Source organism: Camelus dromedarius, chromosome 24 (genome assembly GCF_036321535.1).
Source record: "Camelus dromedarius isolate mCamDro1 chromosome 24, mCamDro1.pat, whole genome shotgun sequence".
In the NCBI taxonomy this organism is placed as follows: Eukaryota; Metazoa; Chordata; class Mammalia; order Artiodactyla; family Camelidae; genus Camelus; species Camelus dromedarius.
This window is the reverse complement of record NC_087459.1, coordinates 9,989,849-10,017,016: the sequence shown is the minus strand read 5'-3', so window position 1 is coordinate 10,017,016 and position 27,168 is coordinate 9,989,849. Positions and strand designations below refer to the sequence as shown.

Here is a 27,168-nt window from a genome sequence, read left to right as displayed (position 1 = left end):
GGGTCACAGTTGGGAGATGGCAGCCCAGTATTCAAACCCAGGGTCTGTCTGAAGCCTCTGCTGTTTGTATTCCTCTCAGGAGCTTTTCCATCAGTGCAAACATTTTAGGAACCATTCCTATACCTGGCCATTAACCTGTCTCTCAGACTTTAACATAGATTTGGGCAGGGCTTCCTAAACTTTAATAATTTGTGGATCACCTGGGGATCTTGTTAAGATACTTATTCTATTCAGGAGGTCTTGTGGGTGGAGTGCTGTGAGCCTGCTTTTCTAACTAGCTGCAGGAGGGATTGGTACTGTGGCTGTGCCCTCCAGGCACTGGGAGATCTCTCCATCTTGATGGTGTGAGCATAAGTTAGGGTATGTAATGAGTGCCCATTGGTGATTGGACACATCACACTTCAAAAGTTATCTGTTCTTTTCTTGTTCAGTGTAGAAAAGTGGGAAGTACTAAACCTAACGTTCTTTATGTAAATGGGTCCAAAGAATGACTTCAAGGATCAACTTCTCCAAAATGTTTCTGCAATATTTTGGAAAAAGTTACGTTTACTGTAGACAGTAATTTGCTGTCCATCTGTCACCAAGTTAAAACATTTAGGGTTTTTATGTTGATTACCGTGTAGTACTTCTGGCATTTTTCAGAATTATATAATGACTGTAACATAAGATTTCAGTATGATCCTGTTATGAACAAGAATAACAATGACTATATTCTTTCTGAGTTACGGTAAGAGAAGAGCAGGTGGGCAGTGGCACTGCTGGGGTGCCCATTGCATTGGGCACTGTGCTGGGTGCTTTGCAGCATGATCTCGAGTCATCTCTTATTTAATAATCCTGTGAGGTAGGTGCCATATCTGTTTTGCACATGGAATAAAATATTCTGAGCCACTTTTCTGCCTCCCAGGAAATTATTCAAAATGACACATGTTCGAAAGTGGCAGACTTTGACTTACAACCCATCCATGTCTGACTCCAGAGTCTGTATTTTTTCTGCTACACCATTTTGTCTGTAATATAGCAGGCTTCAAAAGGTGGGGAAGTGCATAATAACCTAATTTTCTGCGTGTGAATCAGGTTTTACCCCCATCTGCAAAGTTTATAGAGTAGATAACTTGGAGAGTCAGTCTAATTTCCCAGGAATATTTTTTTGTTGTACAAAGGGATGTGCTGCTTACTCCCTTCTAGAAACACACCCATGTGTGCTGTGAGCCTTGCCTGTGGTCTGCTTGGGCTGTAGCTCTCAGTCTGGAATAGTAATTCAGCCAAGCAAGTTTTGCAAGGCCCATAAAGAAGTTGACTTTTCTGGCTAGTGAAATTGTGTTTACCTCCCAAGCAGGAGGCCTGCATAGTTACAGTTACTTCTAATGTGATTTTTAAAAATGATCTTGCCTCTCTAAAGAAAAAACATTTTAACAGTACTACTGCTATAGTGAAGAAAGATTTGATTTGTGACTTTGAGGTTTTTTTTTTTTTTTTTTTTTTTTGTTAAACACACTGAAGAACAAAGAATAGTGTCATCAGCATCTGTGTTTTCATTAGTCAGAATTAACACGTGTTGATATTTATCACGTCTTCTTCACAGTTTTGTTTTTTTGGTTCTTTTGTTTGTTTTTTACTTTTAAAGTAGACTTTTTTTGAGAACAGTTTTAGATTTTTAGAAAAACTGGAAGGTAGTATTGAGGATTCTCATATCTCGTCCTCCCCACCTCCCCATTACATGCAGTTTCCCTTGTTATTGTATTTGTGTATAACATTTGTATATTTGTCACAATTAATGAGCCAGTGTTAATACATTATTGTTAATTGAAGTCTACACAGGTTTCCTTAATTTTCTCCTAATGTCCTTTTCCTGTTTTTTGGACCCCATCCAGGATATCACATTACATTTATTATGTCTCCGTAGGCTCCTCTTGGCTGTGACAGTTTCTCAGTCTTTCCTTGGTTTTGATGACCTTTGCAGTTTTGAGAAGGACTGGCCAGGTATATTTAGGATGCCCCTTTATTTGGATTTTTCTGATGTTTTTCTCGTGGTAAGACTGGGTTTTGGACTTTACGAGTTATGGAAGGAAGATCATAGAGAGAAAGTGTCTTCCCAAAGGGTGCCATGCCATCATCGTGGCTTGTCACTATGCTGGTGTGGCCTTGATCACCTGGGTGAATTACTGTTCCTCCTCCTTCCCCCTCCCAGCCTGTCCTCTTTGGAAAGAAGTCACCATGCACAGCCCACACTTACAGAGTGGGGTTGGGCTCTACCTAAGTCATGGTGGGGTGTCTACATAACTTACTTGGAATGCTTCTGCAGAGGAGATTTGTCTCTTCTTCATAGTTTTTTTTTTTAATAAGATCTAATGTAACTGATTTAAAAATCTAAGTATTTTATATACAATACACATGACATACCATATTCATCTCATTTTTTTTAAAACTAGTTACATGTAGATTTGATTTACTTATTTTTAACATCTATTTACATGACTTAATTTTATTTTTTCTATTATAATTTTTTTGTATTGTGCAAATTTTTTTAATTGAAGTATAGTCAGTTTACACTTTTGTGTCAGTTTCTGGTGTGCAAATTTTTGAATGTACACATAACACTGAAAACTTTGCCTTTTACAAGAACTTCAAGTAGTGGGTGTAGCTGAATCTCAGAAACAAAAGGTTTGTCTTAGTAGTTTTTAAAATAAAGATTACTCACAAATGGAGTTTCCCCCAAGCATTTTTAATTTGTCTTTGATTGTCTTTGATATACTTGGTAAAACGTATTCTCTGTGTGCAGAAAATTCCCTTTTTCCCTCTCTGGTTGTCTGCTGAGGAATGAGCACCTTTCCTGAATGTTCTAATGAACAAGCATCCAGAGTGCTCAACGCGGTGCCTGATGAGAGCTTTGAATTGATTTTTGATGACATTTTCTGTTCAGGAGGTGCAAATAATTATCACTGGATAATGTAATTCCAAGGCCATAGTTCTGGATATATATCTCTGCATACTATTATATATTTTAGGGTAAGAGTGTGGTACTTGGGTTTGTGACTTTTGAAAAATGATGTGATTATAGTGGTTGCTTCATTATTTACCAAGTGGAAACTTCATGTCCTCAATATTGAGCCATTTTATTCATTTTGTTGTTGTTGTTGAGTGTTTGAAGAACTGGAAAACAAGCCATCTTAAATCCTGGGACAAGGCAAGAGATAAATATTACTGGAAAATGCTAACTTCAGACACCATATTGGAATTATTGACTTTGTAAATTGTTAATAGTTACAATGCATGCCCGTCTATTTTCAGTATTGTAGAAGATCTATCCACTTTTTGGAGAATGCTGTCTGATGTTAGAAGTTTTCTGTTCTATTTGAGATCTTAAAGCCTTCTCAAGATTGCACAGTGCTTTGTGATTTTCAGAGTATTTTCTGCGTGCTGTACCATTTAAGTCGAAACCAGGAAGTCTGGCAGCCCTGTGTATGTGGTGTGCTGTGTGATCTCAGTGGTGAGCCCCTGTGCTGATAGGGGTGCGGGGAAAGCACTGCGGCATGAAGATAAGCGGCTGACCAAGGGGAGGTTATGGAGCATGTTTTCTCCCCAGAAAACTTGGCACATTTTGCTTGGAGATTTACTGTAGAATGGGAGTCACTGGCCTGCTCGGTGGTTGTACTTTTGAAGTTGCCAGGGTGTGGCTGCGCCTAGGCATGCTTCTGCCTGTGTGTAGGTTCATTGAAGGAAAGGTGTGTGGAGGTGGGAGTGGCTGGAAGACGAGAGGCTATGATGCTCAGGTCGAGTCTGCCAGGATCTGACTGGAGAGATCACAGCAGCTTTCTTTCCTGTCTGTTGATACAGCAAACGATGCTCTTCAGAGACAGAGCTTACCTCTTACAAGTAATTAACATAAATAACCAGCTTACTCCTGCTCTTCCTAGGCTTGTTGTTCATTTCAATTAATACCTTAGATCTGTCAGTCAACTCCCAGGCAGATGGCTGGTCATCTAGTCCCTTTATTGTGGATATTTGAGTAGAGATAGACTTTGAAACTACAGGAATAACTTCTCTAGGCCTAGTGGATAGCCAGGCCCCTTCCTGAAGTGTCTTACCGTGTTCTCATTCATGGTGATGATACAGAACAGCAGCTGCCACTGATGAATATTACTGTTACTATTTAGCCTGCTTACTATTTCTCAAGCCCCTGCAAGTTGGACCTCTTGAACTATTTGTCTGCCCCCGGGGTCTGGGCCCCTCTGTCCCTCTTCAGACTCCTTTTAGCCACTGGTATTAGGTGTCATCTGCACACATGTGTGTCTTGCCTTGGGCTTGAGAGGACATGGCCCTTTGTGCTGTGCACCTCCACCACTGATAGCATCTCCCTTCTGGAAGATACTTAATAGACATCATTCTCATGGTTGATGAGCATGTATATTGCCACAGCCTTTTCACCTTCCACTGTGCCAAGATCAGGGCATCACTGCTAAGAGCTGAGAGCTTGGAGGCAGGTGGCCTTTAGTGAAAGTTGGGCAGATGTCATAGCTGCTAAGTTATCTCCTTGCTGGGGAAGCTCTACTCCTTAAATAGGTACTTTCCAACTATAAATGCACCTCCTTATCAAAACCTGGGAGCCAGACACATCCTGGTAAATCCCTCATGATCCAGTCTCTTGCCTGTTGCTCTCCAAAGCTCAGGTACCAGACAGATTCGGATGAAACAGTGTTCCTTGCTGCCTGAACTATGAACCAGAGTACAGAAAGCAGAATAATTGTTCCTTTGTTGTCGTAAGAGTCACCCATGCAGTTTCCAAGTTGATAAACATAAGCTACTGGAGTGCTGTGTGCAGCTTTTTGCATCCTGATTGGCTCCTGGCTGCGTTTGCTTCTCCTCTCCCGCCTTTCAGCCTTCCTTGCCAGTAGTAGTGGCAGGTGTCTGGGTGGCTGAGCCTCTGTCGGGCTTTTTTTTTTTTTTTTTTTTGGTCCACATGTATAATACATTAGAGCAAAGTGTGACAACCTATAGCCATGTTATAACCAGGGTGAATTTGGTTTAAATTACTACCCAGGAGTAGTTTCTGGCAGCCATAGTCAGTTTGATCTACCTAGTTTTATTCAGTGTCTGATGACAGCTTAAATTAATATTTTAAGTACAGCTGTGGAGCCCAACAGTGGGTCATCCTGTCATTGTGGGCAGTCTGAACATTTGAGTAGAGAATGACTTTTAAAAACAGCTTTTCCTCCTTTGATGAAATAATGCTTTGTGTAGAGAATTTGAATAACATAGGAAATACTTAAAAAATAAAAATCACCTCTAAACCCTCTAGAGTCATCACCGTTAAATATTTTGGCGTACTCTCTTCCTTGCTGTGTGTGTTACGGGGATTGTATGTTTTCTGCCCTTTTTTTTTACGAACTTAATGTCCAAGGAACATTTTTCCCTTGTCAGTAATGGGTGAGTTTTTATAGTGAAAGAACTGTTTTATTTTTAATGCCACCACCATTGCCTAACATCGATCTCATACTTTCCTTTTCCAAGCGCTTTTATGTACATTATCTTCAGGAATGAGGCTCGGAGTCTACAGAGTGTTAAGGTGCCTCTGGGCACCCTCAGAGCTGTGTCTCTGCACCAGTGGACATGACTGGGAATGCTTTACTATACCAAGTATATTTTTGTTAGGACTTTACCAGCTCGGTTTTTGGTTAGAAGTAGAGCCACATGTGTTTGGAACAGTGAAAAGTCTTTGAGTGTGCTTTATGGTTTGAGATTTATGGCATGTAAGCTGGGCAGGACTTGACTTTTTCCCTCCATTCCTCCTCTTGCAGATGAGGATGCCCCAGAAAACCCTGGGTTTGTATCTTCACTCTGCTTCCTGGGACTCATCTCCATATGCTGGTCCTCCTGCCCCAGCAGTGAAGCTGTTAGCCTGTCTGTTTCAAGAACTCATTTAGTTTTCCTGCCCCAATGTAGGGGAAGAACAAAACTTGCTGAAATGTCAGTTTTCTTTCTCCTTTAAACTTTACTGGAGATAATCACCAGCTCTCTTCCCGAAAGCCTTCTTCGCACGTCAGGTCCCGTCTTTCCCTCCCCTTCCCCAGCATTCCGCATTAGCTGTGCGGACCTCACCTCGTCCCTCTCTGTTCTCCTCTGCCTGCTCTATTTCATCCTTTTTCAAGTGGATTGAGTTCAGTGCTGTTCTGTCATCTTCCCTTTACGAGTTTCTGCCGTTCTTTCTAAGTCACATTCTGGTCACACATCCAAGTGCAGCACCATGAGAGTCCATAAATACCCTTATCCATCTCCAGCTGCAATTTATTAGTGTAAAGGGAGTATTCAGACTTGGGGACCAAGTAATTCCCTGACTGCTTCCAGAGTTGGCAGCATTGTAAGAGTTGAGTTCAGTGAGGTGGGCTGCTCACGTGCCCAGGCTCTTCAGCCCAGTTCTCTTACTCCAGGTGACACTGGACGGCCAGGCAGTGTCTTTGGCATTGCGATCTGTTGTGTATTTCTGCTCTTTATTTGCCAAGTTGAGGTACTGGAAGGATTCTAGGAGCAAGCGGGTGATAGCAGACAACTGAATACAACCATGTCTTTCCATGAAAACTGCTTTTCTTGGCTTTCTCCCAACAATGTTAGGTTGCCAAGAGAAAGTGCTTTTGACTTTACAAATGATATGGCCATACTCTGGGTTAGTTCTGGGTTTGGGAGTTTTTTGTTTTGTATTGTTTTGTTTTTGTCATTGAAAAGATTGCATACTTCTGGCTCTTAAATTATTTGGCAAATTTTTATGAATTTATATGAATTTGTGGTTTTATGTATACACTGACGTGTGAAGAAAGATGCTAAAAACTTCAGGTTAATAACTACGTCAGGTTAGGTTGAAGCCACATCAGATGGAACATTTGCTGCTTTGTCGTGGCCAGCTTACGAGTGGGAGTGTCATCAGTCTCTTTTTTTGTGGGGATATTCTTGTTCAATTCTTCTATGTTTTGATTTAAATTTCAACCTAGGAAGGTTAGGCTAGAGTATTTTGATTGTATATTGATACTGCTCATGATATATTTTAAGTTTGAAGTGAACATTCTGAGTTATTTTTTAAGCTGGAAAACAATCTAGAGTGAAAACTGGAAATTTTGTGATTTACTAGAACAATTTGAACACAGTTGTCTATTAGAAGTATTTCGACAGCTAGTAAATGCACAAGATTGTTTTCTATCATAAGTTTATTCATGTTTCTCTGAAAATGCCTCATAATCAAATGAAAATGATCCCTGCTGGCTTCTCCTTCTGATCCTACCTGTTTGAACCACACCTCACCATCACACATTCTCTGAAAAAAAAAGAAGTTCATTTATTTTATTGTTACCCTAAGCATGTTAATGAAAGAAATCATACCTAGTGTGAAATGATTCTCCCCAAAGCGAAATAATAATAACATACTAGCCAGTACCGGTAGCACCTGGTACCTGTCAGTCGCTCGATATAGTGCTTCATGTGTGTGAATCCACTCAATTCTAACATAGTCCTAAGAGGAGGTGCTGTCATCTCCATCTTACAGGTAATAAAACTCAGGCACAGAGAGCTTTGAGTCAGTCGTCCAAGGTCACACACAGCTTGCAAATGGCAGGGCCACCTGCAGACCAGGTAAAATATCCCTGGGGTCCACACACTGAACCACAACAACTTGCTGCCTCTCAGAAGAAAATCTTATTTGTGGCCGTGTTCCAGTAAAACTTTTTTTCCCCCCAAAAGCAGGCATTGAGCTGGCTCTGGCCCCATGGGCCATAGTTTGCTGATGCCTGGTCTTTGTGAACTGAGCCCATCTCTGCTTAGTGGTACTCAGGCACCGGATGTGTGCAAGTCCAGGTGTGCCTGGAGGAGACACAGTTCTATTTAAGCGAGGGGGTGATGAGACTTGTGGCAGGGGGCAACTCTCTAGACTGGGGACAGGGAGAGCCTCACAGCAAGTTTGCTAACTGATCTACTGTGTTCCTAAGCTTTCTGGACCACCTTTCCTTACCCACAAAGTGTAAGTTTCAACCAAATACTCTCCGAGAACTTCTGGCTGAAAATTCTGAGCTGTCCTATTGTCCCTACTAAGCTTATCAGTGAAGGTTGTATTTTGTTTTCTTTCTGTTTCCTGACCAGCATCAGTTACACACACAGACACCAGCAGTACTTCCTCTGATTGCTCTGCTATGTAGTGTGGTTTTAAGTGTATATCAAGGTGTGAGGAAAACTGCTGAAGAATTCAGCTTTTGAAAAAACAGCGTATTTAGTGGTCTCACTGAAACCACATCAGACTCAGCATTTGTTGCCACTTGAAGCAGTTCTGAAGCCCTGGTGGACTCTCAGTAAAATCGTGAGGTGGAAGCATGTTTCTGGCTGTCCTCCTCCAGCCCTGGACATCCACCCTCTCCCCTCCCATTCCTTGTATTCTCAGCTGATCACACATTGTGTCCCCATCAAGCTTTTAGCTTATAAATGGTTAAGATCTGATCCTTCCTGTCAGTGTGCGTTTCAAGAGGGTGTTTGGAGTTGGAAGTTGGGGAGAGTTCATTTGTGAGGGCAGTTGTTACGTGAGTAGTTGACGTCTTTGGACAGGAAAGGCCTGTATTTGGCAGGGGTGTGTGAGGTCTGGGGAGAGCTAGCCCTTCCCTGAGACTTCTGAGGGAGTTACCTTCCCCAGTGGCAGGTGTCCTTAATCTTTAGGGGATCTTAGAATCCCCTCTGAGTATCTAATAGTGGATCTTTTCTCTGAAAAATTCACACCACACGAAAGGTGTGTGGGCACGACTACTGAAGCACCTGTCCCTTGTGTGGACTGCTGGGGCCATCCCCGGGCCACTGTCTCGTCCCAGGGGAGTACTGGGGCTGCGGGAACCTATGGTGGCCCTAACTGCGAAGAAGGTGTTTCTTTGTCCCTCTTTCTTACAAAGGGGCAAGAAAACGACTACTTGACTTATTACTATTGTAGAAACCTATTCTGGGGAGAAACTTCCATGATCAGAGTTACTTCTTAACAGCCCTAGTTAGTCCTTTGGTTTTCAGTTACTACCTTGTTTGATTAGATGAGTTAGGTGAGTGGTAGTAGAGATCTTCTCCGGGTTAGTGTCATGTAGTGGAGAGAATCTTCCTGTTCTTTGGGAGCCCACAGTTTGTTTTCTTATTAATATGTTGGTAGTTGTCATATCATGGCATAAGTAGAAAAGGAAAACACTTGTCCCACACTGAAGTCAGCAGAGGAGGCCGTCTGCAGCCAGAGGTGACCATGGAGGTTGGTGGGCCAGTATCCCAGCACACCAGTGGGAAGCTCTGGAGCTTGGCGCCTGGCTGAAGCCTTGCACCAAAGCCAAGGGTTTGCTGGGCCTGTGCATGTAAGCACAGAGTGCCTGTGGTACAGCCAGGCTGGGCTCCCATATATGCTACTATGGGGCACAAAACTGTCCTCATCCTGGAAAACCAACTCTTAGGGCATGTTCTCGTTGTTTCCAACCTTCCAGCACGGGCTAGTGGACTGACTGCCTGTCTGTCCACTGCGGCTAGTATCTAAGACCCTAGTGGTGGCCGTTTAGAGGACAGGAAGGAGCCTGTTGTGCTGCCCCTCCCACTACCTGCACCACCCAGCAGTGACCCTCATCTGTACCTGGCTTCAGTGACCAAGTTCTGTGATCCTCTCTGCCCTCGGGGCTGACGTTGGGGTTTCTGATGTTCTGAGAGGCTGCAGGTTGCAGTGTGTCTCTTAGAATGTTCATTTATTTGGTTCTTTCCCCTGAATACTAATCGAGTACCCACTATGTACTGGGTCCCTGGACAGAGGAGATAGATGTTCCAGGAAGACAAGAGGTTTTCATCCTGGTTTTGTGCCAAAGACAGATTTAGGACGGACTGTCATAAATATTATGACAAATAATGCCATAGAGTCGTGTCGCGTTTTGAACTCCCATAGCGTATCTGTAGTAGGTGTCTGTCAGAGTAAAGCGAGAAGCCTCGTGTGCTCTGTCCCTCTTCTGTGGATGGCTGTCACTCACCTACCCAGACAGCTCAGAGCTTCAGCAGTTTCTGATTGATGGCCCAGGTGCTGCCACCAGAATTTGCTGCAGACACTCACTTTGTTTCATAATAAGGCTAGTGTAGGCATTGTTCAGGTTTGTTTGAACTAAACCCTAAAGAGAGGTTTCCTCATCAGGTCATGCTTAGAGTCATTCCAAGGCTAATACGCAGTCCCCATCCTGGGCAGATGGTAGGCCTCAGGATCGGTCACTCGCTTTTTACCTTCTTACCTTGTTTGTTCTTCCTTGGTTCACAGAGACTGTAGTCCATGTGTCTTTATTCTCTCATTGAAGTGACAGACACAGACAAGTGGAGTAAGTAGGTTCTCAAATGATTGATTAATACACTTGGTTACAAGAAGCTTTTTCATAGGAAAACTTGATAGACCTGTAAAGCATTTAGATTTCATGATTAGAAAGCTTGCCCTTTTTTCCATACTTACTATATTTAACTTTTCCTGTTTTCCAAGATTAAGCATAAATTAAATGTTTAAAGGGGCTTTGGAAGAATAGAGTGAAAGGATATTTTAACATGTATGGACTGTTGCTGAATGAGACAGAATATAAATATTTATTCCATAGGCTTTAATTTGTTCATACACTATATATAAATTGCACCATTAACTGAACAGTTGCCCATTTCTGCTGTTCTGCTTTTTTAATTTTATTGAGATTACATGCTGATTCTTGTAGCAGCCTTAAACCAAAATCTGATGAACTTCAGTTGAAAATAAAGCAGAGTCTACTAAACTGTTATCAAGTAACCGTTGAGAAATTAGGAGACATATGTAAATTTTATTAGTTAGACGAACATCTTGATTTATACTATTTCATCATGAGCATTGGTGCTAAAAAAAAAAAAGTGTTAGCTGGATTTGGGAATGTTCAGTCTGATCAAAGGAGAATAGACGCAGACAGGAAATCAGAATCTAGACATCTCCTGGAGAAAAGGCTTCTACTCAAAACTAGGCTAGGACTGGAGAGCCTTCCTGTTCTACCGGGGGATAGTTGGGACCAGGGCGCCTACTTGGGAGATGATGGGTTGACCTGTTGGCCGGGCTGGCCCTGGACCAGGGAGCTGAGCCCTGACCTAGAGCCTGATTCCGCAGGTGACTGGGACTCACTTTCGTTCATCTTTAAAGTATGTTTACTGTCATAGGTGGCAGTGGGATTTTTCCTTGTTTTTTAAACATACAGTTCCCTGTGAGGTGGCCACTCCCTACCTGACATCTGTGATTTTTTTTTTTTTTTTTGCCTCAAAAAGTGACAGTTATTCAAATTAAAAAAAAAGACAAGATATCCATCCCTTGGCTCCCTTCCCTCACCCCTCCTTCTGCTTCTAGGGTTGATCCCTGCCTGGGACTACCATCTGTGATCTTTGACTTTACCCTGGCTCTTGCCAGGTGAAGGTTGAAACCACGTTGAATGGCCAAGAAGAAAGATGAGAACATATTTATTGTTGAAGTCTGTCAGTGTTCCATAGCACTGTGGTTCCACCAGTTAGAAAGTGCTTTGTCCCAGAGGCTTACCAGGCAAGTAGTGGCCAACTGACCAGACCACACCCACACCCACATGGTTTTCACCCTGGCAAGAAGAACGTGTGAACGTCCTTCAGATGTTCACAGAGCCTTTAGATGTTTTTAAACCGATCTGGTGAACTTTGAGTCCTCTTGGTCCCCTTTGGGAGCTCCTTGGCCTCTTGGTATTTATTTCCCTCTCTGCATTGAAGGGCTGACTGCCTTGGATGGTTGGTGTGAGTGGAAGGACAGTTACCTCTCCTTCTCCACCGCCTGCTGCCATCCGCTGTGGTTCATCGGTACTAGAAACTTCCAAAACAACATGGATTTTTCTTGTTTGCCAGATTGGTGGTTATAAGGAGCGAGCTCCATGGCAAGTAGGAAAACTGCATCTGTACGTGCTCCAAACCAGGCTTGGTGCATAGCAGGTGCACACTTGGTGAACACTGACTGACTATAAGCGCGGATTCCTGGATGGGTGAATGGATGTGCATGTCTTCTGACATATTTGGTCCTAGCAGAGAAATTTAAAATGAAATTTAGAAAATGGAAACTGTAATTATGTTTCTTCCTCAAATTCTTGGGCCTCTGAAAACAGTGTTTGAGTTTATGCAATAAAACAAAATCTGTAAGAAGCAATTGTTACATGGAGTTAACTTAGTGTAACGTTTCCTGAAAATATAAATTTTTGCTTCAGTTCTTCTGAGTTTCAAATAACAACTGAAGGAACCTAGGTAGAATCAGAAATGCCCTTTACGTTAGATTTGTTAATTAGGTCTCCCCTTGATTAAGTCATCTGAACTCAAAGTTGAGCCTAGTTAGTGGGCTTTGTAAAGAATTTGTTTTTGTTTCAGTTTACTCAAAGCAAATAGTGCAAAAGTGGCAGCCACAATGTGTTCACCTTCAAAAATGAGAAGTGTCAGCTGTGAGGGCTCTGTGTGGAAACCACCTGTACATATGAAAATGCCAGAACGAGATCTTTTTGGTTACGCTCGTTTGGTTTTATTTGTGTTTTTATGCCAACATTTCATAAGAAAAGGGCCAATTGTACAGAGCATTGATTTGTTTGCAACCTAGAATTTTAGAGCTGAAATAAATAATGCACTGTGTTGTTTAAGACACTCATCTTGCAGGTGAGATCAAGGTCTGTAGAAGAAATGTGAGTTACCCAGTGTGAACAGGCTGGCATCACAGTTACCATGTGAGGCTGTGCAGACAGCTGAGCTGTGATTTCTTGAATGGACACTTTCTCCCCAAGGGAAGGGGTCTTCCCTTTGGAGGACCTCCTTCCTCCCAGTTTCCAAACATCAAACTCACCAAGATGCCAGAAAAGTAGAGCAAGCAGTAGGCAGCGGATGGGATGTTGCAACTTTACAGGCAGACTAGAAAAGCCAGTGTCTTGGTAGTTAGTTTCTGCTCCTCCAGAGGGGGCGGGTGAGCAGCAGGGTATCACTCTGGGATTCCTGGCTTCGTGCCTGTGGAGGTTGGAGCTGAGGGGTCCAGTGGGACCCTGCCAGGGTCTTTTGACTGCAGGGGAGCCCTGACCCGAGGGATTGGTTGCTGGCCCTTCCTGAGGCATATGTGGGCTTCCTCCTTCCCATTTTTGCCTTTATCTACTGTACAGTTTATTTCACTGTAATTAAAGTAAGACTTTATTATGGAAAACTTCAAACATGTGTAATGTTAGAGGCGATAATATAACAGCCCCGCACACCTGTCCCTTGGTGAGCCTGTCACTGACGTGTGGCCAGTCGTTTTTCATTGACACCCTTTTGCCTCTACCCTTTGCCTCACTAGGTTATTTTAAAGCAAATCCCAGACATTATATCATTTCTTTATCAGTATTTCTGCTGTTCACTTTGAACTAATGGAAACTGAAATCTGACTGGGTGGGGGTAGCTGAAAGAAACTATTTGTAGAGTAATTAGGGATTAAACTGAAGGAGCTCCACTTTGTCAGTGATTCTGGAAGGTTTTGTTTTCCAGATGATCTTCACATCATTGCCACTGTCAGGGTAGGGGACTTGGGGTGAGGAGTAGCTGAGGGGTTAGGGTGGGAAAGCGCTGGCTGGTGGTATGGTATTTCGGAGGACGGGACAGATAGGGTTGTGGGGAGCTGCCTTTAGTCAGTAGCCGTTTGAGCAAGTTGCTCTGTTCATAATCCTAACAGTGAACCCTAAGAACTAACCTTTAATTTATAATTGAAATGAAGATTTTCACAGGAGTAACAGCTTGCCTCAGTGGGTCAAACTGAGCATTTCTGAGGCCCTTCCTTTCATGCATGGTTGCGTCACGACAGCTGATGTCGCTCTTTTTGTTTCAGATGGGAATGACTGGTAACACAAGTCCGTTTGGACAACCCTTCAATCAAACTGGAGGGCAGCAGATGGGAGCCCCTGGAGTGAACCCTCAGTTACCCAGCAAACAGAGTATCGTCAATAGCTTGCCTCCCTTCCCTGCAGACATCAAGAATGCTTCCGTCACCAACGTGCCAAACATGGTAAGTTGCCCTTGATCTCAGAGTCGTGGGTCTCCAGTGCGTGCTTTGGTGTGTGGATTTTATTGTGCTGACAGTGAGGATCTGCGGCTGACAGTGTGTCATGGGTGAGAGGGAAATAACTCTGTTTCTTACGAGTTCAATCTCTCGGTGAGTTTAATTTTTTGTGATGAGCTGCCAATAAAGGGGCCAGTAAAGATGACTCAGCCAGTCCTCCCCAGGTCCCTGTGTGGAGGGAGAGGGTTCGTTGTGCGTCACTTTGACTTTCTCTCCAGGGTCATCCTCTTGATTCAGTTTTAGAGCCAAGAGAATCAGGGAGATGGGCTTTTTTGCCCATCCTGTTTGTGGTTGAGGCTGTCAGTAGAAGCCCGCCGATTTCTGTTACAGTCAAACAAAGGACGTTTATTGTTAGAGAACCGTACCATGGCTGTGAGACGTGCCTGTCCTGTCTGACTTGACAGATGGTATCACATGTCTTCATTCTCCCTGAGATTTCCCACCTATAAAATAGGAACTGTCCTTGGAACCTCTTAACCTAACTAACCCAGATATTAATGGGAAAATTGCTCCATTTGTGCCCGCAAATAGAATCTCTTTTAATTCCAGTCACTAAGAGGAAGTGTGTTCTTTGTCAGACCTCACTGCGCACACAGAGCTACTGCGTCTCTGAAGTGCCTCTGGTGGTTGGTCAGCACCTGGGGTGCCAGCTCTCCTCTTCCCGGGACCTGCACTTCCTGAGCTGCTGTCCACGGAGTTGTGTGGGGCAATTTGGGAAGGCTCAGAAGAAGGCCAGTGGATTATGTTTGGAAAAAGTTGTTTTCTGTCTTTTGATTTTTAAAAAACTATTTTGAAGTATTTGTAGTAAAGATACCACAGAGAATTCCTATGTCTCCATATCCACTTCCCTTGATGGTAAGATCTCATATAACCTTGGTACATATGTCAGAACTAAGAAATTGACTACTTACAGTTCTTTGAAGTTTTGAGGCTGTTGCAAGCAGGGAGAGTTGAATCTTTTTCTCTTTGTTTCTGATAAAATCAGAAAACGGAGTAACATTGAGGGTCCTGATCAGGTGCGCTCTCTCTTTGCTACATTCTTCCTTCTTTAAAAAGAAAGGGCAGAAGTAGTCGAATCTGTTGTTCTCAAGCTACTTAAAGTTTTTACTCATTTATTTCTTCTTCTGACCATCTTCCTGTAACTTTCCTAGACCTACTTCTCTCCTTCCAGTAACTTTTTTTTGCCAAGATCGCGCTGTTCCCCGCCGTACATACAGATACAGAACCTAAATCAAAGCCCACCGCTCCTTTTGCTTGGCCCCTGGGTTAGCAGGTTGGGGTTCCCACCTGTGCTGTTCCTGGTCTCCCCTGCCTTTCCCCTTCCAGTCCTTGCTGGGAGGACAGTAGTGTGGACTTCAGTGCTGGTGATTGTCACCCAAGTTTGCTCAGTGACCTGGAGCACATTTTGGCTTCAGAGTACGAGTGTTTACTTCTCATACGCATCCTGTGTTTTGTAGTCTGGGAAACCCCAACCTAACATTCTCTTCCCTTTTCTCTTTTTGAATCCTCTCCTGCTCCACTTTTCCATCCTCTCTCCTTTAACCTTCACTGCGGGTTCCCCTGCCTGCCTCTGCTGCTCCAGGGGACTGAATTCCCAGGAGTGATGTGCTTGTCAAGGGCGGACTCAGACTGGACTGGAGACAGGCTTCTGGTTCCCTTCACCTGCGCCATGGCTGGAACCCTTTGGTCTGGGGCAGGGCTTCTCTTGCTCGGCACTGTTGACATTTGGGGTGGGATCATTCTCTGTTGTGGGGCCGTCCTGTGCACTGTGGGAAGTTGAGCAGTATCCCTGGCCTTCATCCACTGGATACTCACAGCACTCTCCCCCACCCTCCAGCCCTCCTTCCCTCCCCACGGTCGGCCCCAGTTGAGAGCCCCTGCTCAGGGGAATGGTTATGGGAGGCAGTAGCAATAGCATCTCAGCCTTCTGTCTGTGACACCTAACAAACAAAACGAGTTCTCCCCTACTCCCACCCCCCACCCCTGCCACTGGGCCTTCAGGATAGCATGGAAGCTGGGGGACTCTTGGTCTGTGGGAACTGCCCTGCATACTTAGCCACCACTTTACCACAGGGGCACACGCGGACTTTGTGAGAGATCTGCAGCTGGTGCCTTTGGAGTGAGGTACTCAGACGTGCAGCTGGGGGCACTGGGCGGGCTCTGCCAGAATGTGTGTCTGTGATGCAGCGTGACCCAGTCACTGCCTTCACGCTGCTGGGCACAGTGCAGGAAGCAGAGGGGACCAACAGAGAAGCAAATGCCAATGTTTTACCTTATTTTTGTGACAGCCTCTTAAAAGACATCGTTAACACCTCCTGTTTTACAGATGAGGAAGTTGAGGGTCTGAGGGGTTTGGGTTTGTTCAGGGCTATGTAGCTTCTTGTCCACAAAGCCCAAAGTTCTTTCTGTATGTCCTGGTGTCATGTTTTAGCAGCCCTGAGTCCTCTGGGTTGTGTTTATATCACTTGTTTGCAGTTCCTTGAGCATTTTTGTGATCTTCCTTCAATTTTCTAAATTGTATCTGGCCCCTTTGGAGTCCATAGATTTTTGCACAGTGAGGGAAAGCAGTTACAAAAATTTCGGTCTCTTTAATTAAAAAAAAATAAAATTTGGAGCCTTGAATATATTTGTGTTTTTGTCGTGCTTCGGGGAGTAATCTTTTGAAGCCCAGCTAGGTTTGGTGTACCAGCAACTCAGGTCAGGACTCTGATACCAACTCACCTGGTGCCCTGGTTGAGGTTTTTGTGAACAATTTAGAAACCCATTCATTGGCCATGGGACCCCTGCTTGTCTCCTTTCCTAGAGGATTCCCATATCACTGGGTGGTGTTGAGAAAATGAGAGGGTGTGGCCATTCCTCTAATTCACCACATTTGTTGAGCACCTTCTCTGAGCCCAGGTGCATCTGGAATGCAGGTGTGAGTGATGGAGAGCTTGCCCCTCTTTCATAAAATTGGGGGGAGGTGGTGATGGAAAGCAAAATTACAAATGTGGATTGCCCCAAAAGATCTGAGTAGCACTCAGGTTGACGGTGACGCAGGGACCTCCTTAGATGGAGCTGTCAGACAAAGCTGCACCAAGTAGGGGGATTCAAGGGCAAGATTGAGAGGATGAGCAGAAGTCATGGAGACCCCAGAGCACTGGGAGAGTTTTGGCTTGTGTAGGAACCAACAGAAGTCCAGTGGAAAAGGTAAGGGAAAAGCCATGTGAGCGGATTTGGGGGGCTGAGCAGGAGCCATCTCAGGGAGGGCCTGATGTGGCTGATCACAGTGGGGATAGGAGACCAGACAGGATTCGCTGGAGTGTATGTGTGGAGTCACTGTGTGAAACAACTTGGTGTGTGATGGCACATTTACAGAGCTGGAGGAGGAAAGACTTGGAGAAGGGTGATGAAGGGGAGGGCGTTTGTAATTGCACTTCAGACGTGCTCCTTTTGAGATGCTTGTGAGATGCCTGGGTGAAGATGTTAGGGAGATGGGCGGAAGTACAAGTAAGGCAGCTGCTGACCATCTGGGAGCTGGTTTTACCTCTTCTGTAGCAAGGGCTGTGGAGTGAACGTGATGGCTCTGGAGGAAGCCCAGGAGAGAGACCAGGCAGAGGAGGAGCTGGCAAGGGGGACAGGAAGGGAATGATGTCACCGAAGCTGAGAGAGGAGGCCATTTGAGCAGGCAGTGATGGTGGCCACTGAGATTGTGAATGAGATCAGGGCAAAGAGTGTTACTGGGATGTGCGGGTGGATCTCTGGGACAGTCCAGCAGTGTGGAACATCTTCCGAGAGAGTTAAATGTAGCTGGCAGTCATGGAGACCTGTGGATCACCCTGTTCTGCACTCACCCTCTGGGAGGTGCTGCCTGGAGCTCCGAAAGGGTCAAGACCCCCTGTTGCAAATATGTCCTTGTTGAGGGCGTATATATCCCCAGGATGATATTCAAGAGCAAATACTACATCTCCCTAAATTTTCACGTGGATCTCATTACACCTCTGTCTTTGGCCATTTTATTTATAATTTCTTAACTTTCTACAGATTTTTGAAACTTCTTAGAAATTTTATCGTATTATTACATGGTATTTCATGATTCTAAAATGCACATTTTTTTCACATCGTAGCATCTTTTAAGTGAGGTGTTTTACGAGTATGTGTCTTTATATGCATGCCTGGAACATTGTGCTGTACACCAGAAATTGACACATTATAACTGATGGTACTTCAATTAAAAAAAAAAAGAGGTGTTTTAGAAACAATCGAGTTTTAGATCTAATAAAATACAGTATGTATATACTGCTTCGTCATAATTTGAATTAAGAGTGACAACTATTAAGTGTATGTACTCACCTTATAGCTTTCTAGGACAGCTCGCGTGGATATAAGAATTTTAAACTGTGAAGTCTCACTGATGGAGAGGAGCAGGTTTTGGCAGGGGCAGAGGCAGGGCTGTCTTTCTCTTGACTGGCATCAAGGCCCCCCGAGAGCTGTCTCAGAGGGGGAGCTTTCATGAGAGTGCCTGAGGCAGAGAGGGAGACGTTTTCCAGGGCAGTCCTCTGGGAGAGGAGGCCACCTGATCCCTGGTGACATTGTCCTTCTTGCTTAAGCTTGAAGTTGGGCTTCCTGCCATTTTCACCTGAGAAAGTCGTAACACAGAGAGTGAGGAGCATGTTTGTAGGGAGGAGGAAACTTCATGCGTCAGTTGGGACTGGATTTGTCGGTTGGGTCGTTGCTGACCTCGGTGATGGGTCTGAGACTATTTTTAAAGGAGCACTTTTTAGAAGCAGGACACATCTTGGGCATATCTAATCTGAGAAAGATTACTGACCAAAGTGACCTCCTCCTCGTCAGTTTCTCTCACAGAATCTCCTGTGGGGGTTCCCCGATGTGGTCTCTCACAAGGGTTAGTTCTCTCTCTCTCTTTTTTTAACATTAAAAAAAAATGAAGTATAATTGATTTATAGTTGTATTATAGTTGTATTAATTTCTGGTGTACAGTGTAGTGATTCAGTTACACACATATATATTTTTTCATATTCTTTTTATTATATGTTTCTACAAGCCATTGAATATAGTTCCTGTACTATACATTAGGACCTTGTTGTTTATTCTATACGTAGCAGTTTGTATCAGCCAATCCCAAACTCCCCATTTATCTCTCCCTTCCCCTCTGTTAACTATAAGTTCACTTTTATGTCTGTGAGTCTCTCTCTGGTAAATAAGTTCATTTGTGTCATTTTTTTAGATTTTACTTTTAAGTGATATCATATATTTGTCTTTGACTTACTTCACTTAGTATGATAATCTCTAGGTTCATCTGTGTTGCTGCAAATGGCATTATGTCATTCCTTTTTAAGGCTGAGTGGTGTTCTGTTGTGTGTATATACCACATTTTCTTTATCCGTTCTTCTGTCAATGGACATTTAGGTAGCTTCCATGTCTTGACTGTTGTTAAGTAGTGATGCTGTGAACATTGGAGTGCATGTATCTTTTTGAATTAGAGTTTTCTCCAGATACATGCCCAAGAGTGAGATTGCTGGATTGTATGGTAACTCTATTTTTAGTTTTTTAAGGAACCTCTGTACTGTTCCTTAAAAACAGTGGCTGCACCAGTTTACATTCCCACCAACAGTGTGTTTCCTTTTCTCCACACCCTCTCCAGCATTTATTATTTGTAGACTCTTTGATGTTGGCCATTCTGACCTGTGTGAGGTGATACCTCATTGTAGTTTTAATTTGCATTTCTCGAATAATCTGTGATGTTGAGCATCTTTTCATATGCCTGTTGGCCATCTGTGTCTTCTTTGGAGAAATGTCTCTTTAGATCCTCTACCCATTTTTTGATTGGGTTGTTTGGGTTTCTTTTGATACTGAGCTGTGTGAGTTGCTTGTATACTTTGGAAGTTAATCCCTTGTCGGTCACATTTGCAAAGGTTTTCTCTCAGTCTGTAGGTTGTCTTTCCGTTTTGTTCATGGATGAGGGTTATTTCTAACAGGAAGTTTGTATATGTGGGGATTTGTTTTGTTGTTGTTTTGAGAAAAACTAAGAACTGTCCTGTGGAGACTTTGCCCTTCTTAAAATTGTAATGGAGGAAAATCGTCAGGAGTGCTACGTATTTTAAATTGCTCATGAAAGTAGTGTTAGGATTCTTTTGGTTGTGTGTCAGAGAATTTTAACACAGAGGCTTTGGACTAGGTCCCCAGGCAGCTGCTGAGCCACGGCTCTAAGGTGAAGGAAAGTGCACCTGGTACAGGACTATTTGTGCAGTGGAGGGCTGTAGCGTCGTCTTCTGTGTCCTGCCAGAATAACAGAGATGTGGGGTAGCGCATGTGGACGGCTAGTCACCTACTCTGGCCCTTGCAGGGTGAGCTGTGTGTCGTAGAGTTATTTCTGCCTGTTGCTCACAGTGTGTCAGTGGACCTACTGTATCACAGTGACTGGTTCCAAGGCCCCACCCCGACCTCTTGGTCCAGATTCTCTTAGAGGAAGGGTAAGGAATCTGTGTTTTTGTTGTCACTATTATTTGTGAAACTTGAGGTTTTTCTTCCTTTCGCTTCCAGTGTTTACCGCCTACTTCCCTCTAATGCAGTTCAGGATGACAGCCAAGTAGATGGGCTTGTTGTTCTTTCTCTTGGAATCTGCAGTTTTAAACAAGCTCCTCCAGTCATTCTGATGTAGATCAGTTTTCAAGAGTCACTGTCCCCTGCAGTGTCACTGACCTGATGCCCAGCTGTTCCACTGTGGAGTGGGCTGCTTTGTTGGTCTTTGTGTCCACTTCAGAAGGCTTCCCTGTCTCCCCGCCCCTTTTGTCTTATTCTCATAGTTTTCTGTCCCCCACGTCCAGTTTCTGATCACTGAGGGATGGAGACTTGAACTGACAGAGCTTTGTGAACCCGAAGTCTCACTCTGTCGTTGTCTTTGATTGGCTGGTCTCATGGTTTTAATTTCCCTGCAGAGATGCTCACGTTCCCATACCGTTGCACACTAGCTCCTTGTACTTCACAAGCATGAATTTAAAAATCACTGGTTGTGTAATATTTTCCTCTATCCTAGGACTGAGGAAAGTGCTTTTGTGGTTCTCTGGAAATAACAAGTGAGTAGTCATGTCAGCTCTTCACCATCAGAACAGTTTCTGTAGAAAATCACTCTGTGGCTATGAATTATGCCTCAGTAATTGAATTGGAAAATGACGCAAGGTAGGCAAGTAACTGTTTGCCTGCAATTATTAGTAATTCAAGTGTTTTTGTAATTTTAGGAGTTTACCTTTCTTATTGTCATCTTATTACCTCCACCTATAATTTAAAGATCTCTGAGAAAATGTGTATGTGGGGTCTTTGAAGAATAACTTAGTCTGAAATTCTTATCAGTACCTATATAAATCCTTTCTGTTGTTTAAACTCATCCCCTTTTGTTTTGACAATAAATATCAGCGGGGAAACATAGCTTCAGCAAATATGGTATGTTGCAAATAACAGGAAACTAGAAACTGAGAAAAATGAACAGTGTTTTTTTTCCCCTGAACTAGTTGACTGTTTATTGGAAACCAGGTCTGCCAGTTTGGGCTGACACCTTTGACCCCCACAAGGCTGCGGTCCCTGAGAACAGAGACCATCCTGAGCTGTTAACAGTGTTCTTTAATACCAGAAACAACTGTAGTACTGCAAGTGCTCAATCAAGATCAAAGATGAGTTTCCGGTAACCAGCAGTGTCTTCTCTGGAGTCTGATTAGCATAGCCCTTTCCTCAGTGAAACCTTCTGGGTAAAACAACATGAATTCTCCAGAGACATTCATCTCTCTCACTCCATGTAGAGTAGAGATCCCGTTGGAAGGTTCTTTGGAGCTAAACAAGCTGTGCCGAACTACTGACAACTAGAGCCAGAACTTGTGCCTGCCTGTTACCCGAAAATACAGGGGATGTTTACCAGGTGTTTCTGGAAAATGAAGTGACCATTAAAAAGAACTGAGTAGATAGCACATTTACTGGATCTGGATGGAGACAGTTGTGGCTACCGAAGACATAAATGCAGTGCCGTGTCTGAAGAGGCATGAACCACAACAGTCTTTTTCACGGACCTAATTACCCTATCCTCTTTTTACCTTTTCCACAATTATCTGAAATGGCCCTCAGGTCACCAGAAACTAATTGGTCAGTCAGATGACTAATTTGCCAAGCTATCAAAAGCTTAATGTAGTAAATGTTCTTGAAGAGTATTTTCATATATATTGACGTCTTCAAGAAGACTGTCCCTTAGTCATCAGTAGATCGGTAATCCTGGTGAACTGATCGTTCAGTGAATGGGCCTGATGCTGCTTAAGACCCCTTAAGTCAGTTGAGACCTGCTGCTCTGGTCAGCCTGTCACCTTGGCTGTTGGAATAGATCCAACACCTTTTACCCTTTAGAGTTTCTTTGTGTGGTTTCATTTGACCGCTCACCCCTCCTTGGCAGAATGACCCTCCAGTCAGAAGGAGTGAAGGTAGGGCAGGGGAGTGGGTGGGTCTGTCCAGTTGTCAGTCCCTGTGCCTTTGCCCTCTAGCTTGCCCAGTGAGTTTTCTGTCTTTTCTTAGCCGTTTCTTTCCCGCTGTGGAAGATTGCTTAGAAATCATTCTGGTCCAGCTTGCTTATTTTAAATTATTGTCCTATTGAATTTAAATCTTAAATTGTAAGGTAATCTTATTTTTCAAAAATCGACAAACACCAGGCAAAAAGAAGAAAACACAAGAAACATTATTCCATCTATCTAAACAGTTATGTTCTGTTTCTTACTAGTTGATCCTTATCATCTCAGAGGTAATTATCACTTCTTCTCAGTTTGATAGCCGTGTGCATTTAATGAGCATTTTCTTCATTTTATGACTTCAAAGCTTTGCACACCCAGCTGTTCTAGGGCCCTTCTGGGGGAATTAAAACAAGCAAATATTGCAGAATGATCCTTTGTCCCACCTGGTGTTCACTCTGGTGTCATTTTCTGACTTTAAGTGGAGGCTGGGGAGAAGTTTCCAGGTGGGCCAGGGGAGGGATGTCAGAGGAGTGGGGGTCTGAACTCTGTTAGTAATGTGGAAGGTTTGGGCCAAGTTTATCTGAAGGGCCATCTCCAGGAATCCCAGCCTGATGGGAACTGGGGACAGTGGTTGTGTGGCAGGAGGAAGCCTTTTCATCCCCTGTTCTGTCTTGGTCAGTTTCTGCTTCTTACCGTTTGCACTACAGAGTCCTTTGCAGACAGTATAACTTATTCTTAGACACTTCATAGAAAAATAACTTCTTTTTCTAGGAAGAATGCCAGGATAAACTTTATTATACATACTCTTTGTGCACATCTGTGAATATATCCTTAGGATAGAATATAGGGCATTTAAAAAGTGGGTTGGTACTGATTATTCAAACCTGTGTAACAATAACAATCCTAATAGAAGTACATATTAAACTACTTTAAAAATTAAGAAATATACCAGAATAAATATAAAAGGTTTGCCTTTCCAGGTCGTTTGATGGACAAAGGTATAAACGGGGGTTGAGTTATGATGACAAGCACTGCATGCACAGAGCATGCAACCAGATCTAGCAAAGACTGAAGTAGGGGGAGTGGACTGTACCCTCCGCAGCACTTGGGTCAGTGTGCTTTGTGCTCACCTGCTGTTACTGATGGATCACAATGTTGACATGCAGGGGTGGGCTGGTCATGATTGATCCAGTGTGACTCCTATGCCACAGTAACCTCTTCCTTCTGTGATTAGGAATTGTATGTGAGCTGATTGGAGTTACAGAAGTGCATATAGCATATATTTTAAGGCTTTTGATGGATCCTATTATATTGTCTTCCAACAAAAGCCGTGTATCAGGTCACCAGTATGACACAGTGCTCCCAAAGCTGAGGATTATCACTGTCCTTTGGTAGGAGGAAATGGTGTCTCATTATTTTGGTTTGTATTCCTTGATTACTGGTAAGAATTAAACTACTTATGTTTGGAGAAGTGTGCTTTTCTGTTTTGAGTTGCTTGATTCCTGTCTTGGTCAGTTTTTCTGTCAGATTCTTTTAGAATGCTTTATAATACAAGGTGGTCAGCCCTTTGACAATGGGAGCTGCAAAAGGGTTTAGGTGGGGACACTACTGCTAGGCCACCCACTTTCCCACCACCCAGTGCCACGTGAGCCTCAGTCACTCCTCTCACAAGAGGCTGGGAGGGCCCTGGGTTAGTTCTCCCTTAGGGGTAGGTGGGTGGATATTAAATGAGTTACTGCTTTTGGACACTGAACACAGAGCCTGGCACAAAGTCCTTGAAAAATAAAGACTGGCTTTCTCTTGTGTGTTTCAGATACTTTTCCTAGTTAGTTGGTTGCCATTACAGTGGTCTGGCCCTGGTGCTTTCCCTTTATGTGTGACTGCCACTGAGTCAGAATCACCCGGGCCTTTCTCTCTTAAATGTTTTATTATATTCTAACTGTGAAAGTGCATACATGTTTGTCTTAGAAAACCTGGAAAAAGTATACAGCTAAATATAATAAAGCACCCTCTGTGGAACTTAAACAAATAGAAATAGCTCTGGCTCCACCGCAGATTTGTGAATCATGATCTCTGGGAGGGAGGAACGGGGAATTTGTGTTGGAAGAGCTTCACTGGGGATTGGTTAGGAACCACTGCTTTATATAGTTTTCTGAAGGCCTTTACCAGTTTTGCATTACAAAATATTCGTCTTAATACCTTCTAGTGCCTTTACAGTTTTATTTTTTATATTTAATTGTTCATTATTTTTTTACTGATTCTTCTGGTCCCTCCTCTCCATGATGGAATACATGACCCCACCCCTGTCCAGAGATAACCATTAAATAATCTTAACAAGGTTTTTTCTAAGAACAGATACAAAATATGAAGTTAATAAGGAAAAACAGAATGACTTGCTGGTACTATTCTACAACTTCTTTTGTAGCTTAATATGTTATAGACAGCTTCTCGTAAAAGCATAAATATCTACATTATTGTTGTTATTGCTTTTTTTTTGTAGCCTCAAATAACCGTATTTTATTATATCTCATAATTTTCCGTGGGTCCAGAGTCTGGGTAGGGCTTGGCTGGGCCTTTCTGTTCCATATGACTTTGACTGGGGTCACTTGAGGGCTGCCTTACTTTTCAGGACTGCATATGATTTCATGGGGTCTGTAGCCATAATTTAATTCAGCCACCTTTGATATAGGCATTTAGGAGTTTTCCAGTTTTTAATCATTTAATCAAGGTGTGGTGCCTATCTTTGTGGCTACTTTTTAGCGCACTAGTCTGGTTACTTCCATAATTAGATTATAGAAAGTAGAACTCTGGATCAAAAGAAACGTATGTTTTCCTTTTTGACATGTGTTGCTTTCCAAAGTCTTCCTAAATTGCATTATCACCAAAGTCCCTGAGAATTGCTGTTTCTATCCTCATCGATACCAGTTTTTTGTTTTTTGTTTTTTGTCTTGGTCGTATTTGTAAGTGAAAGGTGCCTCTTTGTTCTAATTTAATTTCTTCAATGAACTCATTTTAAAACAGCTTTATTGAGATATAATTAATCTGCTGTACAATCCCCCCCCCCAGAACATTTTCATCACCCCAAAAGAAACTGTACTATTAGCAAGTTATTCCCCATTTCTGCTGGACCTTCATCCAGAGGCAGTCAGTAATCTGTTTTCTGCCCCTATGGATTCACCTATTCTGGACATTTCATAGAAATGGAATTACGTATGTGATAATTTGTGACTTAGCCTAATGTTTTTGAAGTTCATTCATGTTGTAGCATGTATCAGTACTTCCTTTTTTATGGTTGGAGTATATTCCATTTTGGAAATAGCGTATTTTTCCATTCATCATTTGATGGGCATTTAAATTGTTTCCACTTTTTGGCTGCTAGGAATAGTGCTGCTACAAATATTTGTGTACACGTTTTTGTGTGAACATATGTTTTCAATTCTCTTGAGTATATGCTTAGGCGGGAAATTGCTGGGCCATATGGCAACTCTAGGTTTAACCTTTTGAGGAACTGCCAGAATGTTTTCCAAAGTGGCGGCACCATTTGCCATTCTCACCAGTAGAGTGTGAGGGTTTCAGTTTTCCCATGTGCTTACCCACCCTTGTTCTGTCTGGGTGTCTTCAATTGTGTAGCTGTGCTGGTGGGTGTAGAATGGTATTGCACTGTGGTTCCACTGAGGACTAATGGTGCTGTGGATCTTTTCCTGTGCTTATTGACCATATCTTCTTTGGGAAAATATCTATTCATGTTCTTTGTTCATTTTTAAAAATTTGATTGTCGTTTTATCTTTGAGTTTTTAGAGTTCTGTTTGTTTTAAATACAAGTCCTGTATCACACCTATGATTTGCAAATATTTTCTCTGATTCTTTGGGTTGTCTTTCACTTTCTCAGTGGTGTCCTTTGAACATAACAGTTTTTAGTTTTAATGAGGTCCGGTGAGGTCCAGTGTATCCTTTTTGCCCTTGTTGTGTGTGCTCTTGGTGACGTATCTAAGACTCCATTGCCTGAGCTGAGGTAATGAAGGCTTACTCCTATGATTTTTTCTGAAGAATTTTATAGTTTTAACTCTCACGTTTAGGTCTTTGATTCATTTCAGGTTGATTTTTTTAGTGTAATGTGAAGAAGGGGTCCACCTTTGTTCTTTGGCATGTGGACATCCAGCTGTCCTGCCATTTTTATCATCATTAGTTTTGGGAAGACTTCCTCCTTCCGTTGAGTTGCCCAGGCAGTAAAGTGTAGAACATTTTTTATGTTTGTTGTTTATTTGTATTTCTTTTGTGGGGTGTCTATCCTTTTTTTTTTTTTATCCAACTTTTTAGTGGAGTAGCATCTTTTTTTTCCCCCTGAGAGTTCTTTATATAGTTAATAGTACCACAGTCTTTCCAGAAAAGATTTGGCAACATATATAATGTTCCTATCTTTTGACTCACTATTTCTACTTTTCAAAAACAACCATTTTTCTTTCAATTTTTCACTTTTAAATTTTAATCTGTTTTTCTTTATATTAAGAAGTTTTTTTCTTATCCTTATACTAAAACTACTATTTTTTCTAGTATTTTTATCCATTTTAATTTACTTCAATTCATCTGGAATTT

At 42.8% G+C, this 27,168-nt stretch overlaps 1 protein-coding gene across 2 annotated transcripts in view; it reads left to right on the top strand.

The window, feature by feature from the left end:
• CREBBP (CREB binding protein) overlaps positions 1-27,168 on the top strand; it is a 117,836-nt gene that overhangs the window by 34,554 nt on the left and 56,114 nt on the right. For both annotated transcript variants that reach the window (XM_064478398.1, XM_031447613.2), the window contains exon 3: positions 13,862-14,038. In XM_064478398.1, the coding sequence (XP_064334468.1) occupies positions 13,862-14,038 (177 nt within the window). The remainder of the gene's footprint in view (positions 1-13,861; positions 14,039-27,168) is intronic.